Here is a 16,275-nt window from a genome sequence, read left to right as displayed (position 1 = left end):
GAGAGAGTCTTGTTTTTCTGCCGATCTTTGTGTCAGTATGATCCAAATGAACCCAATCATGTGCAGTATCATCTTCTTTCATAGCTTTGATTGTAGGTAATGGGCGTGGAAATGAATGTATACAAATCTGTTTTGAAGCATATAATAAATTATTCTAGTTTCCATGACACTCTTAATGCATTATTGTTATTATTATATCACTGCTGTTTTTCAGCACAGCTGCTTGTGAACTTTAACACGACATTGTGGGGCTGCCGTTGTTTGTATTCACTGTCTGTTAGGGTTTGTTTGGGTCGACCTAATTTTGGATCAGGTCTAATTATCCTTGGGTTGATTTAAATCAGGGGTGTGTTCAAGTCCCGTTTGGATAAGGTGCCTTTTAATTTTTTTAAATTTTGAGAATGTATGCATTTTGAGTTCGGGTTCAGGTCTATTTCCAATAAGGTCCACAATTCTGCACCCCAGGAAATCTCTACTTCCCTTTAGCTAGAATAACTGAGTTGGAGTCAAAAGTCATTAACCTTTAAACTCCACAACATCAGTCCAAAACCAAGAAAATTAGAGTTGTAAAAATAATGTAACTTTTATAAATCCATTTAGACAGAAAGCTGACAAGGTGACTAGATTAGATCACAGTGACTGATTAGACTACTTATTCAGGATCCAACTGTTAAGTGACAACTAACTATACAGGTTTAAGTGTATCTGGCAAAATGAGATGCAAATGCACCCACATGTAAATGCCTTGTTTACATTTGTTGTGAACACTGGAGCAAAAATAGACTGAGCGGTATGTTGAGTGAGGCTGAGGTCTGTTCGTGGAAACATGATTGTTTTCAGTCATCTTGTCTTACACTGCAAAAGTGTGCCTACCCACTGAGTAGGAACATGATTTTACTGTATGTCGTACGACATGAAGTTTGGGCTTTTTCTGGGCATCTGTAGATAGAGGAGTTTGGGAGAGCAGCTTATATCTCCTCGCAATACAGAGAAGCAGCGGAACAGACAGCTTCCTGTGATAGACTTTCCTCCTGGTGCAGGGAGGTGTAACACACTTTAACACATCTAGAAATACAAACACATTTCACTTACTGTCCCTCCTCGTAATTATATTATTACCAGCCGGCCTCATTCAGTAAACAATGTAAATCTAATCACATACATGAGGGGCATCTCATTAAAGGGAAATGTGTCCCATTGGAATTACATTAAGTGAATTCCAACATTGCTGAAATCTAGAACACATGATTGCATGGACTGACTGGAGTGGAATACGAGTACATTTAAAACATACGTTAATACAAGTCTAACAGCATTTATAAAAATGAGACTTTTAGACAAGAAATGTGAGAAAAAGAATGTGAAAGTCAAGTTTTAATCTCAAGCTTGAAAAAAGCTAAAAAATGTTGTTTTTTTTAAACATATGTCACTCCAACACAGGCATTTTTTAGATAATAAGGTTGGAAATCACCACCAGTCATCTCGACAGCTAAATCCTTCTGTTCATCTTCTCAGAGATTCAAATGTAGCATAAGATACAGTACATGTGCTGCTTCAGCATGACCGCTGCCTGTGTGACAGCCATCATCACGTTTCATTTGAAGTCAAAGCTAATAATCATCCCATGATGTGGTTAGGGAGCCACAGAGCCATGGACGATCATGTGGGAAATATAGACGGCAGCTGAATGGTTTGCTGCATATGAAGCTGAGGAATGTATGAACATGTGACTAACCCGATAATGTTTCCCTCTCTCTCTCTGCACAGTGGGATGCCATTAATGAGATGGACGAGTACTTCAGTCCTATCCACACATACCAGGTGTGTAATGTTCTCAGTGCGCGTTGTGGTCAAATGTGTTAATGAGATTAGTTATTCTGGAAACTTCAATGAAATATATCACATTTTTAAAAACGCAAATGTTTTCGTTTCTTTTTATTCTATTGGTAGTGTTGATGCTGCTGCGGGTAATTAGAACTCTTACTCTGAATCAGGTCTGTAACGTGATGAGCCCCAGCCAGAACAACTGGCTGAGGACGAGCTGGCTCCCTCGAGAGGGAGCAAGAAGAATCTACATCGAGGTCAAGTTCACCCTGAGAGACTGCAACAGCATGCCTGGAGTCCTGGGCACCTGCAAGGTAATGCACAGACATATTGAGAGGATAGGATGGAAAAGCCAGAGGGAGGGGAGAAAATAGTTGTAAAATACAGTAATATAGACTAATATTCTGTTTAAATATATGGTGAACGTTTAGAAATTACATGGAATTTTATAAATACAATGTAAGTCTCTTGAAGCTCTAACACAGTAAGGGGTGACAGGTGTTGACACACTCCTCATAACAAATTCTATACTACACTATGAATCAATTACTTTGGTAGACAGATCTTACATGCATGCACACACTTAAGTACGCTGTCAGTCTGCATGCTAATCAACACTGTTCATCACAGCATTAATTATTACCATGAAAAACCTGAGAAAATGAGAACCCGCTGTAGCTTAAAGGCTGGGTTGAGTTCATTTTACTCACCAAAATAAGACTTAACTGACCTTTTTAGTTTAGGGTACACTGTCCAAAAGTGGCATTTGGATAATACTTTGGTTTAACTCAAGCGTGTTGCACTGTATGTTTCTGAACTATAGTGGTGACTGTGTTATTGTGATATTTGACAATCTGTGGTGCCCCAAATACCATTAAATACCAGAAGCAGATGATTAGATGATAGTTAAAAGAGTAAAACATATTTGGACAGTGGTAGGGACAAGGGAACCAAGGATGTTCATTAGAAACTAAACAAAATCTAATAAATCTCATCACGTGACGTTGCTTGAGTCAGCATCTGTTGAGTCTACCTAAAGTTAGAGGCTTGAGGCAACATTGGCTGCCAATAACATAAAAATATTTAAATTGCTGACAGAACCGTCCAGTCAAGTTGTATTGTGTGTAAAGTAGCCACCAGGTTTAGGACATTATCCCTGGTGTTGCTGCATTGACAAGGCCAAGTTCACATGCCCATTGCAGGCACTTTTGCAGTGGTCAGGGGTCAGCATGAGCCCTCGGATCGTCTGTGGCTATGCAGCTCCATACACAGCAAGCTGTACTTCACTGTGTTCTTTCAACTTTCTATCATAGCCAGCCTTATGGCTTCTGTGGCTTTGGGCCGCACAGGCCAACTGTTACTGCCTACACGTATCAATTATCCTTGGGAACCCATGACCCTGTCACTGGTTCTCCATTTGCCCTGCTTTGGACCACTTGTGATAGGTATTAACCACCGTATCCTAGTAACACCCCACGATACCTACTGTTTAGAGATGCTTTGACCCAGTTTTTAAGCCACCACAATTTGGCTCCTTTCAAAGATGTCAGAGCCTCTCACTTGTCCATATTTTCTGCCTTCAACACATCAACTTCAAGAACTGACTGTTCACTTAGTGCCTAATATATTCCAGCCCTTGACAAGTGCCATTGTAACAAGGTAATCAATGCTTTCAATTCACCTGTCAGTATCTTTAATGATGTGGCTGATCGATTTATGCATCTCAAAGAGATGGATGAATTTACGCTCAGGTTGTCTCAAACCCCACCCCGAGTGATTCCAAACTGTAATACTTCTTTATTACATTTAAAGTTAACAATTGAGGTTTTGGATAGAGGAAATGGGTTTCAAATGTATTACTCAATTTGTAACACAATGAACACACACAAAGTACTTGTACTACCCTTATTTGTTTTGCAGGAAACCTTCAATCTGTACTACTACGAGTCTGACAGAGCAGTGGGCTCAGCTATACGGGAGAACCAGTTCATTAAGATTGACACCATCGCTGCTGATGAGAGCTTCACAGGAGTGGACCTGGGAGTTCGCAGACTCAAACTCAACACAGAGGTATGAGCTACATCACTAAAACAATGACAAGACTGCTGACTGATACCACAGGTAAATGTCAGTTCAGGCTCTCTGAAGCAGTATCTCACGTTGGATAGGAAGTTTGTTTAATTCTTAGCACGTACATCTCCACAGGAGTTCAAGACAAGTTGGAAGCATTCACAGCCCAGGAGAGCCTCTTCCAGTCTCATCACTCAAGCTGTTTTGCGCTCAGTTCTGCAATTCTGTGCGAGAAAACAAACAGCAGGGCTCAGTTCAGTGACTTGGGAAATACTTTGATATTGATATCAGCTTCAAAAATGATACTGGATAGTGTAATTTCACTTTTATTGATATCTTACACTGTTACAAAGATGCATATATAAAAGACATTACTTCATTGTTCATTGTGCTCATATTACCTATAAATTGTGTCTAAGTTATCTATAGGGAACACAAAAACTTGAATGTAGTTGCAGTTGTGTTGGTTCAATGGTCCTTTGTTCCGACTGTACTGCCAAAGCATTAACAATTTGACAATGCCACAGAGAATTGTTAGAATGATTGACTGATATATTACCTAACACTAGCCCTAACCCTATATTACTTCAACAACAGAACATTATATTTAATGTACAAAAAACAAGTGTGTGACACATTCCTGCTGCTGGGAATACTCACTAAAGAATAATTTGTGGAAAAAAATCTGCAACTAAAAATAGTATCCAACAAATGCACCACAACTTGTAATGTAAAAGTCATAATACCCATAATGTAGACTCATTCCTAAAATACTGTCATGTTCTTTAAGCAGGTAAAATAGACACCCACACCTAAATAAATAAACGTACTCTCCATTTGCTGAATAGAACCTGGAAAGATGTGAACAGTGGCTCTCCCACTGGGTTCTCTCTGTCTCATGCATGTCTGAAGGTTATTCAGCTTTCATGGAAACCTACATATTTAACCTACAAATATATTATTTTTGTAGTTTGTTTGCATTCCGTGAACATCAAACAATTATTATTAAGCATGTATACCTGCCTACTATATAGATTTTAAAATAATACATTAAATATGATTAAAGGCTTACTTTAATCTTGCTACGCCTAAATATAGCTGTGCATATAATTCCAAAAAATATATAATCAATATACCACTACTGCATCATTGAAAAATAATGAATTTTATCAAATACATATGATTTACCTTTCAAGGAAAAATTACAAAAACTGAAACAAAATCCTGGTATTTGTTTATAATGGTAGCACATTGAAGAGGGAAATTAGAATTCCTGATGTAACTTAAATGACAACTGCTGATTCATGATTGCACAGCATATGTTTAATTCCTCCACAAAATAGCAACAATAAAATGCCCTTAAAACTTGGAAAGACCTGCAAAACTCATAATTAGCTGCCTAATTAGTACACAGCGTTGGTGTATCAGGACCTTGATGAGTCAGTTTGACAGTAAAATATCTATTCAATCCAACAAGTCAGTGTGTAAACAAAGCTACTAATTGAGCAGAAGTAATGGCGTTTCAGCATGCAGACATCCTCAATAGGGAGGCTGTGGCTCAGACGGTAGAGTGGGTTGCACACTAATTGGAAGCTTGGTGGTTCAATCCCCAGCTCCTCCTGTCCACATGCCTAAGTGTCCTTGAGCAAGACACTGAACCCTAAGTTGCTCCCGATGTTGTACCATCGGTGTGTGAATGTGCTCCTGATGGCAGCACCTTGCATGGTGATCTGTCTCATTAGTGTGTGAATGGGTGAATGGGAAAACCATGTTAAAGCGCTTTGAGACCAAAAGGTGATAAAGCACTATACAAGTACAGACCATTTACATTTTTCTTTCCAGTAGTTGGAGTGGAAAAACTATGTGTCTTACCTTATTCACGTTCCCTTGTGTATTGGCCGCTTTCAGAAAATCATTAAGAATTACATTCCAAAATACTACAGTGAATAAAAGATACTTGGAGATATGGCTGATGTTCGCAACATGAATGTACTTAATAAAGGGGACTCCCATTTCCATTATTAGAGTAACAGACTGAAGTCAAAACCTAGTATATAGCTGGACCATGAATGAAACACTGGAGGGCTTTTGATTTGAAACAGATAGTAGAGGTGGCTGATTTTGGTCTACCAATGGACCGTCATATGAACTTGAAATATCAACAGAAACAGTAGGCTGTTAGGTTTTATTATTGAATATTTGATAGTAGCACAATTTCAGAAATCACATTTCAATCACATTCTTGGGAGGACTAACTAAACTTATTCCTGATGGATAATATGTTCACTCCTGTTCTGGGTGAGGGGACTGACTGTCTATTAGTAATCCAATAGTTCAGAGTGAATTTTGAATAGTATTTTTTGCTTGAAAAGCCCATCCCTAGTTAATGGTTATGGAATTTATTTTGACAGGACTAAAACCAGAACAGATCTCAGTAAATAATGAGTACACTGATGTGTCGAAAGTAAGAGTATCAACTGCCTTACAATAAGCAATGGGTTACATATGGCTATGAGACAAGAATCATTAGTACAAATACATATTTTGAATAAAATGTGTGAATTTTTTGTCCCATCTTTGTCCCATCATGAATCAAGTTAGCTTAACATTTTATTTGCAAAATTATTAGTTGTAAGAGCTTTATATTCCTTAATCAGTAACTTTTCTAAATAAATGGTGAACAAACTGAAAAGAGGGCAAAATCAGAACATTAAAAATGATTTTCCTGGAGCTGCTCGGATTTCCTAGCGCTAGTCCAGCAAGCTAGCATATTATCAATTAGCTCACCTGTTCACAAGTTCACCAGGTGACCATGCAAGTGTATTAACAATGTCACCAAACCTGTGTTTCCTAAAGATTAATTCAGACTAATTTCGCTGCACCACCTCCTGGTGTGACCAGGCCTTAAATAGAAGACAGTTTAATCAGCGCATAGATTTTAGAATAGGTGAAATTGGCCTAACTGATGTAGCCTACTGAAAAACGTCAGGCTCATATCCAGTTTGAGTTTATTAAGATATGGTCCAGACAATAAGAATATCTGTGACTTCAATATCAAATAGTTTATTTTTGTATTAAGAAAAAATAGAACGCAAACAAAGAGCCTTCGGTCATGGAAACTCATTACAAAATATAACTCAGATTTATAAACATACCATAAAACCATAAATCAACACCTATCAACCAAATTTGATTGCAGGAAGTTATTAGAAGTCAGTTACAAACAACTAGTTTCTTCTTTCAGCTGTGAGCCTATTATATTTCATTGAGTCTTATTACCTGACAAAAAAAGAAGTGGTTTCCTTATATTTTTAGATGCTTTCACAGCAAACTTTTACAATAATGTTTTGAATCAGTTCCTGTGTGTTACCAAGATAGTCAGCTGTGATATATGTAAACAAGTACATATAAAAATGTAAAATCATTCATGTTTCCAGGTTGTTGCTGGAAGCAGAGCAGTTGATTAATGACTGCTGCCAGAGCACAACACCAAACACCAGCCCAGAGATTACATTAAGGCTGTGTTCACACTGTTTTACCTGTTAAGTTAAGAAACAACGGCAACCACTGTTTTAAGCTTCTACTGTGACAAAAAACAGGAGAACTTTCCAAAATCTAGCAAGTTGGAACTTGTCCATGAATCCTGTGTTTAATTTAGTTAACTTGTCCATGAATCCTGTGTTATAAATTGTCTGCAGGGCTGTAGTAGTGAATTATAGCAAAATTGAACCCTAACTTACATTAGTTACTCCACTGTCTGCATAAACAACGAGGGAATCTGTGTAAACTTTATTTCGAAATTCGAGAGGTGGATAAACAACTTTTCAGAGAGTCCTGTTGTATGGGAAATATCTGATGTTATATTTATTGTAGTAGTCAAAAGGTTTTCACTCCAATGATGACCTGCGGTGCCAAACCATTCTTCTCTTGTCACAGGTGCGCGGTGTGGGCCCTCTGAACAGACGAGGCTTCTACCTGGCCTTCCAGGACATCGGTGCCTGCATCGCCCTCACCTCTGTGCGGGTGTACTACAAACGCTGCGTGGGCGTGAGCCGCAACCTGGCTGTGTTCACCGATGTGGTGACGGGGGCTGACTCGTCCTCTCTGGTGGAGGTCAGGGGTCAGTGCGTGGATCATGCAGAGGAGAGGGACACACCCAAGATGTACTGCAGCGCAGAGGGCGAGTGGCTGGTGCCTATCGGGAGGTGCGTGTGCTCAGCCGGCTTTGAAGAGCACAGAGACTCCTGCGTGGGTGAGTTAACACAGAGCGCTTTTGGTGTAGTTCATTTAAACTCGGTTGTGTTTGCATTTTTGCTTTAGTTTTACTATTATTTGTGTGAGAGCTGTCAGTTGGACTTTTGTGAAAACCATACTGAGACTATCCACGAACAAGGTCTTCCAACCATGTTTTAATGCAGTTTGTTTTAGGGTGTGAATGCAAAAAGTCACACGTTACTGTTCTTAACACATGTTCTGAAACCATCAAAGAAAGGTTTTTCTGCATGATTTCCAAACGGATGAAACCATAGTTTCATAAAGTGCTATATCATTACAGAATAACACCTCAAGGGTCGACTGACTTCAATTCACTACCTGTCTTCACCTACCAAATGCCTCACCACCTCACCGAGGGCTGTGTTATTTCCCTCTGCTGCCCTAAGAGGACTACACACACTCCCTTCAATACACACACAGAATACATAGGGCATGATTTACTAACGGTTAGCGTTAGTGCAAGCATGTGCACACCACCCGCAATGAAATCTCCCAGCTGATCTACTAACAAGGATTGCTCTTTCAAATGTGCAATTTAATACACGTTGTCTATTTTGCGTGTTTGCCTGAACGCATATGTAATATTGGGCGTTTCTACTTGAAGGTGCAAAATATTGGGAGGGGAAATGTAAATGCATAAATTTTGCACCCGCAATGATATTTAATAAACCTGAAAGTAGAAATAGGAGAAGTAATTGCATGTATATTTTAGTACGACTGAAAGGCACGTATTAATCATGTGCGCACATTAGGGGAGACGGCTGCTCTTATTGTGGTGAGAAGGAGACGCAGGAAACCAAAGAATATGTACTATTACACCCGTGGAAACATTTTTGAGATGACAGAGGGAACAATTATTCATAAATATCGTCTGTCCAGCAATGACATTTTTTAGTTATGGGATTAACTGAATGATGATTGACAGTCAAAATAGGAGGAGCCACGCAATACCAGCAATTAAAAAACGTCATATGAGTCTGCATTTACTTTCCTCTGGGTCATTCCATCGTATCGCTGCTTGGATATCCCACCCGGTCCCACTAATCAAATGTGCTATCCCAGGTGCTGAATGTGTCCTGCAGAATTTACAGGTAGGCTTTATAAGCTTCCCAAGCACTCGCGAGACACTGAATGAAACCAAGTCACCTGCTCATCACAGAAAGAGCTGGACCTGCTAATCGGTGTTTGTTAGTGAAATTTCATCCACCGTCCCTCCGGTTTTATTTGCTGACGCCATGATCATTAGCTGTTTTTTTTTTTCTCCTAATATCTTGCCATCTACTCATAGTTTCATCTAATGATCTTTTTGTAATTCACATTTGCGTCCTTGCTGATAATCTCCTATATAGCGTTTTGTTCTTGTTTTAGGCCCTATTTATGTTGATTCATTTCAGTGGGATCAGCTTTTCTTCCTCCTTTTGCGGTCGTTCTGTTAGAACGACTGGAATCACTTTAACACATGCAAACACCTCATTTAAATACAACAATTTGCACCTGGTATCAAAGATGCAATTACTCGTAATAAATCACCTGCAAAACAGGTGCAAAATAAATGTGCAAACTTTTTGAACAAACATGCAATTTAGTACCCTTTATTTGAGATCTTAGTAAATCACGCCCATAGAGGGATATACTGTAGTTAATATGCAGTCAATGAAGAGATTTGCTGTTTGTTTTTGACCAGAAACAGTGAATGAATTGTAGTTACAAGATGGTTATGACAGTAGATGTCTCGATGCAGTGTCCTGTAACGAAACAAAAGTGGACATTCATTAAATAGAGCTCCACTTTCTGATATATAGCCAAGTACTGATACAGAAAAGAGCAAAATAAGAGTGTTGGTGCATATGGTGGCCAATGCCAATTGGTTAATGGTTGCTCCAATAGTTTCAAATTCAACCCAAGGTCTATGCTCAGTAGGATGTAACGACTCAAAATGATTCCTCATGGAGCATAGCCAGACCAATATATTCATACAGCGAATTTGGGTCTGGCCTCTGCATCAAATCCTGATGTATAGGATTATAAAACATCACAGTTTGCTATTGTCCCACCATTTTTACCATACTGCTGTTTTTCAGCCAGTTTAGCTGTTATTATTCATTTTTATTGATTGTTTCTCCTGCTTGCACATGTGCTTCAACGTGGACTTGCCCTTGTTTATGTCCAGCGTATGTTGAACCTGCTTCATAGCAACAGTGTTGTCTGGTCGGTGCGCAGCAGAATGACGTGAACGGCAACCTTGTTATTGAAAGAGTTAATTGCTACAAGAAAGAAAGAAATGAATAATGATAGTGGTGTGTTTATATTATCTCAGGCTTTTTCAGCATTGCACCATGATGCATTTCAAGAAAAAAACATGACACAGAATACTGAGTTAAAATCAAATGTGCGTAGAGGTGTGTGTGGTTGTGTTGTAGCAGGAGCCACATATTGACACTGTGATTCTGGGTCTGGTGATACCAGGCTTAACGGTTTACCTTTTTACACCTAAATGTGCACAATGTACTGAGCACCACTATACCGCACAGTCTGTCTGATCACAGCAGGCGCTTGACATTGCAATGCAAATTTTTGATTATCTCTACCATCCTGTTTTCGCTACAGAAAAGTGATCATGCCAGCATCCGAGTTGCCTGTTAATTTTGCTATTGGAAATTTTCCTCTGAGCATGGAGTATCCGCAGCAGTGTCTGCAGAATGCAAAAAGCCCTCGACGGAACACATCAAATCGGAAAGGTTCTAACCTTTCTAACAAATCAAAAAGTCTGTTTGAAGCTCTGACTGTGATCATCTAAAATAATTATGAATCAAGTGAAGAGATTGAAGGTCTGCTCAAAAGCTTTTCTGGGGTCGACTATTTTTCTCAAGTAGGTAAATACTGATAAAACAGACTTATGTTGGCCTGAGCTCATCTTTCCCCATTTCATTCAGCCATCACTGATGAGGTAAGCAGGTTTCAGAAGTTAGTCAGTTAACCATGTCTTTTTGTTTTTGTCCCTTTTGATTTTATCCCAGGGTTTTGATAGGGTGACCTCAGTCGGAGACCTGTGAATATTCCAGGTTGCTATGGGTTACAGTAATTAAAACCTATTAATCACAGAGCGATGGATAATTAAACGCTAAAAGCGGTTTGTCAGCTAAACGAGCCGAACAAGACACGCAACACCGGTTTGCTCGTAACCCCCCGTCTTCCTCCTCTTCCTCGTACTTGCCCCCCTCCCATCACCTACATACACTCATACACACACTCACAAATCTCTGCTGTACTTTACGAATTTGAGGCCAGCAGCAAACACCCTCTCACTTCGACACAGTGAGAGCTCCTTGTCAAAATGTGTTTCTAGGCATAGGAACAGCGTATGTGCATATGTGTGTGTCCAGTTCAGAGGGCCATATACAGATTTTTTTTTTTAATTAGTTTGCATTAGAATGCAAAACAGAACCCAATAAAGAAAGCAGAGGAAAAAGAGTGGGAAGAAAAAAAAAACCTTGAGTTCACGTTTTGTTTATGGAACAGACTTTATTCACATTTTAAGGCTGGTTTAAATGTAACATGCTGCTGTAAATGATCTCAGGTTGCAGATATTGGATCTTTTATTGCGTAAAAGGATCAGAAAATGTATTTTTGTTAACCCTCAGATTAATTATTTTAACTTGTCTCTTATTTACCATTACATCACTGCAGCCAGAGAAGAAAGGGTATTTGCAGTGGAAAGGAAAAAAAAAAAGAAAGATTTTTCAATATCTCCTCTGCTGACGTCTTGTCTCTTCTGGTACCAAACTGGGTCGCTTGTGCTAATTCACCCTTGCCAAAGCCAGCCACAGTCACGCACACACGAGACTAGACAAGACCCAGAGAGGAGGGCAGGGCACGAGATGGTGAAAAGAAGACGGCTTAAGTGGTGAAGGCTTGTACATGTGTGTGTGTGTGTGTGTGTGTGTGTGTGTGTGTGTGTGTGTGTGTGTGTGTGTGTGTGTGTGTGAGTGTGTGTGTGAGTGTGTGTGTGTGTGTGAGTGTGTGTGTGTGTGTGTGTGTGTGTGTGTGTGTGTGTGTGTGTGCGCACAGAGGAAAAAAAAAAAAATCAGACATGAATGTGCGTGAATATATGTGTGTATATGAGCGTGCTTAAGTGGTTCTCCCCTGACAAAGGTGCAGAGGTTTGGCTGAGAGCACGCCATGATGTGTGTGTGTGTAAGAATGTGTGTGTTTGTGTGTGTAAGCACAGGGTTGCGTGACATGCCGTTAAAAGTGTCACAGGGAGGAATGCAATGAAAGGGGAAGGGGAAAAGAGAGGAGGATAGAGGGAGAGAGACGACGCTGCAGTGCTTGACTGGACCCCTCGTCCACTCGAGTTTACATCAAAACACTGAGTCTGTGGGAGTGGAGCTGTGCATACATGTGTGCAGGTGGGTACTGTGTGTGTGTGTGTGTGTGTGTGTGTGTGTGTGTGTGTGTGTGTGTGTGTGTGTGTGTGTGTGTGTGTGTGTGTGTGTGTGTGTGTGTGTGTGTGGAGATTTGCCTCCCGGTGCCAGGGAAGAATAGGCTAAAGTGCCCCATACAGTGAGAGCGATCGAGGACACACTGATATGAGACACACACACTTAGTCTGGTCACATTTACTCAGCTCAGCCAGGCCATCTGAGTCTGACACACACACACACACACACACACACACACACACACACACACACACACACACAGAGAGAGAGGAAAGGGGTGGGAGCCTACTCACACATGTGGGTTAGGTCTGTGCAGTCAATGAACCACCGCCTGTCGTCCTACTCTCTGAACTGCACAGTGCCTTTGATATCTTCATATGATTTATTGTTGAGTTGCAGGAATCCCAACATTTACTGCAACTAAAATGAGTAAAACAACTACATTTGGCACGTAGTTTTCCTTTGAAAAATTGCTTTAATGTGGTTATAGTTATCAGACAGAATCAGAGTTACACATAAACAGTATCTCTTCTGTGACCCATAATTGTATATCCACCATTTCATGCATCAGAAATATTCTATGTGGTTTGTGTATTACAAGTTAAAGCACTTGAAAAGTCGGTTTTAAATCTTAAATATTTCTGACAAAATTAAATATTAATAACTGGCTAAGCAGAAATCGTATTTGAGGTTCTGGAAAGTTCGATAATATATTTTATTCTTTGCATTATAGCTTTCTTCAACTTTCAACAATCTCTGTCTCATGATTTCCCCCACCCCTGTTTTGTATAAATTCATGTTATTATCTTCATTTTCCTAAGTGATTTGGTTACTTATCTCCTTTACTTTTTTTTTTCTTTTTTTTTTTAGATCTACTTGCATTCACTTTTGATTTAAACTATTATTTTTTTTTCCAATGTTATCGTTTTACTGTAATTTAAAAAAAAAAAAAAAAAAAAATCAAAAATATTCGAAGCAAAATAAAAACCCTATCAAAATAAAGTTTGGAAATATGCATTATTTGTCTTTCCAAAACTGCTTCGCATGTGTGTGTGGCTGAAGTTTAATGATTGTGTCAAACTCTGAACAGACATCAGCCTATTCGCTGAAGCTCAAACATCAAAGAGAAGTATAAGTTGAGGGTGACTATAAATATGTTTCTTTACCTTTAGGCCCTTGATAGGAAATCAGAGAGGGAGGCTCTACAAAGCACTAAATACAGAACTAAATACTCATTTAAAAAAACAACCTTTTTGTAGTGCTGAAAGAAAATGTTGTAGCTGACAAATAGTTTTTTGGGGTTGTATAATTTAGTTTACATGAGATCAAAAGGATGTGCTTAAACCAAATTGACCACACAAAGTCCTGTTGAAATTGTGAAATTAAGTCAAATTTTATCAGTGAATATAAACAGATGAGCAAAAATTTACTTTAATTTAATAATTAAAGTAAAACCAATATATTAGTAAACAAATCTTACAATCTGTTTTATTTTAATTATAAAATTTGAAACTAACATATCACTTTAGACTGACCCAAACATTCCAACTATAATCATTTATAAGCACAAATATTTTCAATATGGCCATTGTTCACACTAGTGTGGCCTTTATTTGTTCGTAAAAGTACATACATTTGTACATTAAATAACAAAATAGCAGCACTACCTGCACAAACCCTTTCTTTCTCTTTACAATAAATACAGCATAAACCTTTTTTTAAGTCAGGCATATTTCTGCCTTTCCCCGAGTTGGAAGAGTAATGTTTACAATGACTACTCTTTGTACATCATCAAAAATATATATACTGCAAAAGATAGGGAAATAACCCTCACTAAAAAAAAAACTAAATAATAATAATGAAAACCTCGCAGTATAATTTTAAAAGTTGGTCGGCAAAAGTCAGCCATTATGGTAATATAGATGTTTTATTTTCAATAAGCTAACTGTCTGTTAATTACATACAATGGCTTTGGGTGAAGTTGGGAATTTTGTACGTTACAAACACATACAAACACAAATACAGAAACAAATACATGAAGAAACTCTGAAATAGTTTCAGAATAGATACAAGTAGAAAAAGTGGAATTTTTTTTTTTTTTTGGAATATATCAGATATCAATTTATAAATACAATTAAGTAAATAAAGACAGAAATATAGAAATGGCACAAATACAGATTGATGTATGAAAAAGTATAAATACATTCAAGAGATTAATTTAATTTAGTCTGTTTTGACAACCCGAATGTTGTTGTTTTTTATTCATTTCCGAATTATTTAATTCTGGATTTATTTTTGTTTTACTTAAAATGTTGGTTCTCCATACTCACATTAGTTCGATCCCTTTGTAAAAATACAATCATAACCAGAACAAATCACATTTAGCAAATTGCTACGTCTGTCAGAGGCAGCAGTTCAAAAGCAGGGTTATTTCTACTGTGATAACATTTGAATCTAGGAGGATTATCTTCTGCTGTGTAGAATTTGGGGTCTTTTTAGATGAATTATTATTAATATAAAAGAAAAGTAAGAAAAGTTTATATATCTGGGAATCGTATTAACTGATTATTATGTATTAGATCAAGAAACAAAATTGTGGTTTTGCATGCTTAAAGCTAAAATTGTAAGTGTTTACCAAAGATCATTTTTACAATAACATGGAGGCGACTACGTGACACGTGTACTGAGTGATGATAATCGTCAAAATTGGCTGATTTAAATAAAGAAGGACAGTGCCAGACTCAGATTGTATGTGTGTGTGTGTGTGTGTGTGTGTGTGTCTGTTTGAGTGTGTGCCATCCTGTGAGCTCTTAAAAAAGAAAGGTGAGTAGAAAAAAAAAGGTGAAATAAAAGAATCAAAAGTACAAAGAGGTTATTAAAGACTCAGAGATTATGAAACAAAGTTGAGAGAAGGGAGGCGTCAGATCAGAGAAGGTGTGACAGGCCGCCTTATAATGTGATTGTTATCGGTCGATGTGGCACCGCAGAGAAAAATCAGAGGAAGACGGCAGCAGGCCAGAAGGAGGATTTAATATTCCTCTATCATTTATTTATTTTGTCACACACACAGAGGGGAGCTTATGGCTTTGTCCTTGCTGTGGCCTGTGAGCGCCTGTCTCCTCTCTCCTGTCACTCTTACTCACGTTTGGTATTTTTTTCCACTTCCAACATGTGATTCGCATTTGCAGAGGTGGACACAGCCACCCACACACAGAGACACACACTTAGGTCATTGAAACTCCAGAGAAAATGCTGTGCACGGCTGTCTCTGACAGGATGAAGCACCCTCATTATATGTACAGGAGGAAACTGCTGTCATTCGATTGCTTTAGACCAATGCAATATGACATATTAATAATGATGTTAAGACCAAGATTGTTATGTATATGAATTGGAAAAAAAACACAATTAAAACAGTCACAAGTCTGCTGGAAATTTTGAAATAATTACATCTTCATTATTGTAACAGCAACAAGAACCACTGGTGAAAAATGAGTTTGTCATCCAAGACTAAAGTTATTAGCTTTAATAACTATATCAGTAGAATTTCACTTCTGTTTTCAGTTTTTATTTGTGTAAAATATTTGATGATTCAACTGCTGATTGATGAATGATGATTTTTGAAATATGACTGTCAGTAGGAAGAAATAAACAATTTGCAGAC

General features: G+C 38.3%; 1 protein-coding gene across 5 annotated transcripts in view; it reads left to right on the top strand.

The window, feature by feature from the left end:
- Positions 1-16,275, top strand: part of epha8 (eph receptor A8) — a 114,130-nt gene that overhangs the window by 49,060 nt on the left and 48,795 nt on the right. For all 5 annotated transcript variants that reach the window (XM_069140844.1, XM_069140763.1, XM_069140678.1 and 2 more), the window contains exons 3-6: positions 1,768-1,821; positions 1,995-2,138; positions 3,745-3,894; positions 7,831-8,146. In XM_069140844.1, the coding sequence (XP_068996945.1) occupies positions 1,768-1,821; positions 1,995-2,138; positions 3,745-3,894; positions 7,831-8,146 (664 nt within the window). The remainder of the gene's footprint in view (positions 1-1,767; positions 1,822-1,994; positions 2,139-3,744; positions 3,895-7,830; positions 8,147-16,275) is intronic.

This window comes from Embiotoca jacksoni, unplaced genomic scaffold, assembly GCF_022577435.1.
Source record: "Embiotoca jacksoni isolate LCO1_2020_lvr unplaced genomic scaffold, fEmbJac1.0.p SCAF_1, whole genome shotgun sequence".
In the NCBI taxonomy this organism is placed as follows: Eukaryota; Metazoa; Chordata; class Actinopteri; family Embiotocidae; genus Embiotoca; species Embiotoca jacksoni.
The sequence above is the reverse complement of the archived record's forward strand: the minus strand, read 5'-3'. Positions and strand labels throughout refer to the sequence as shown.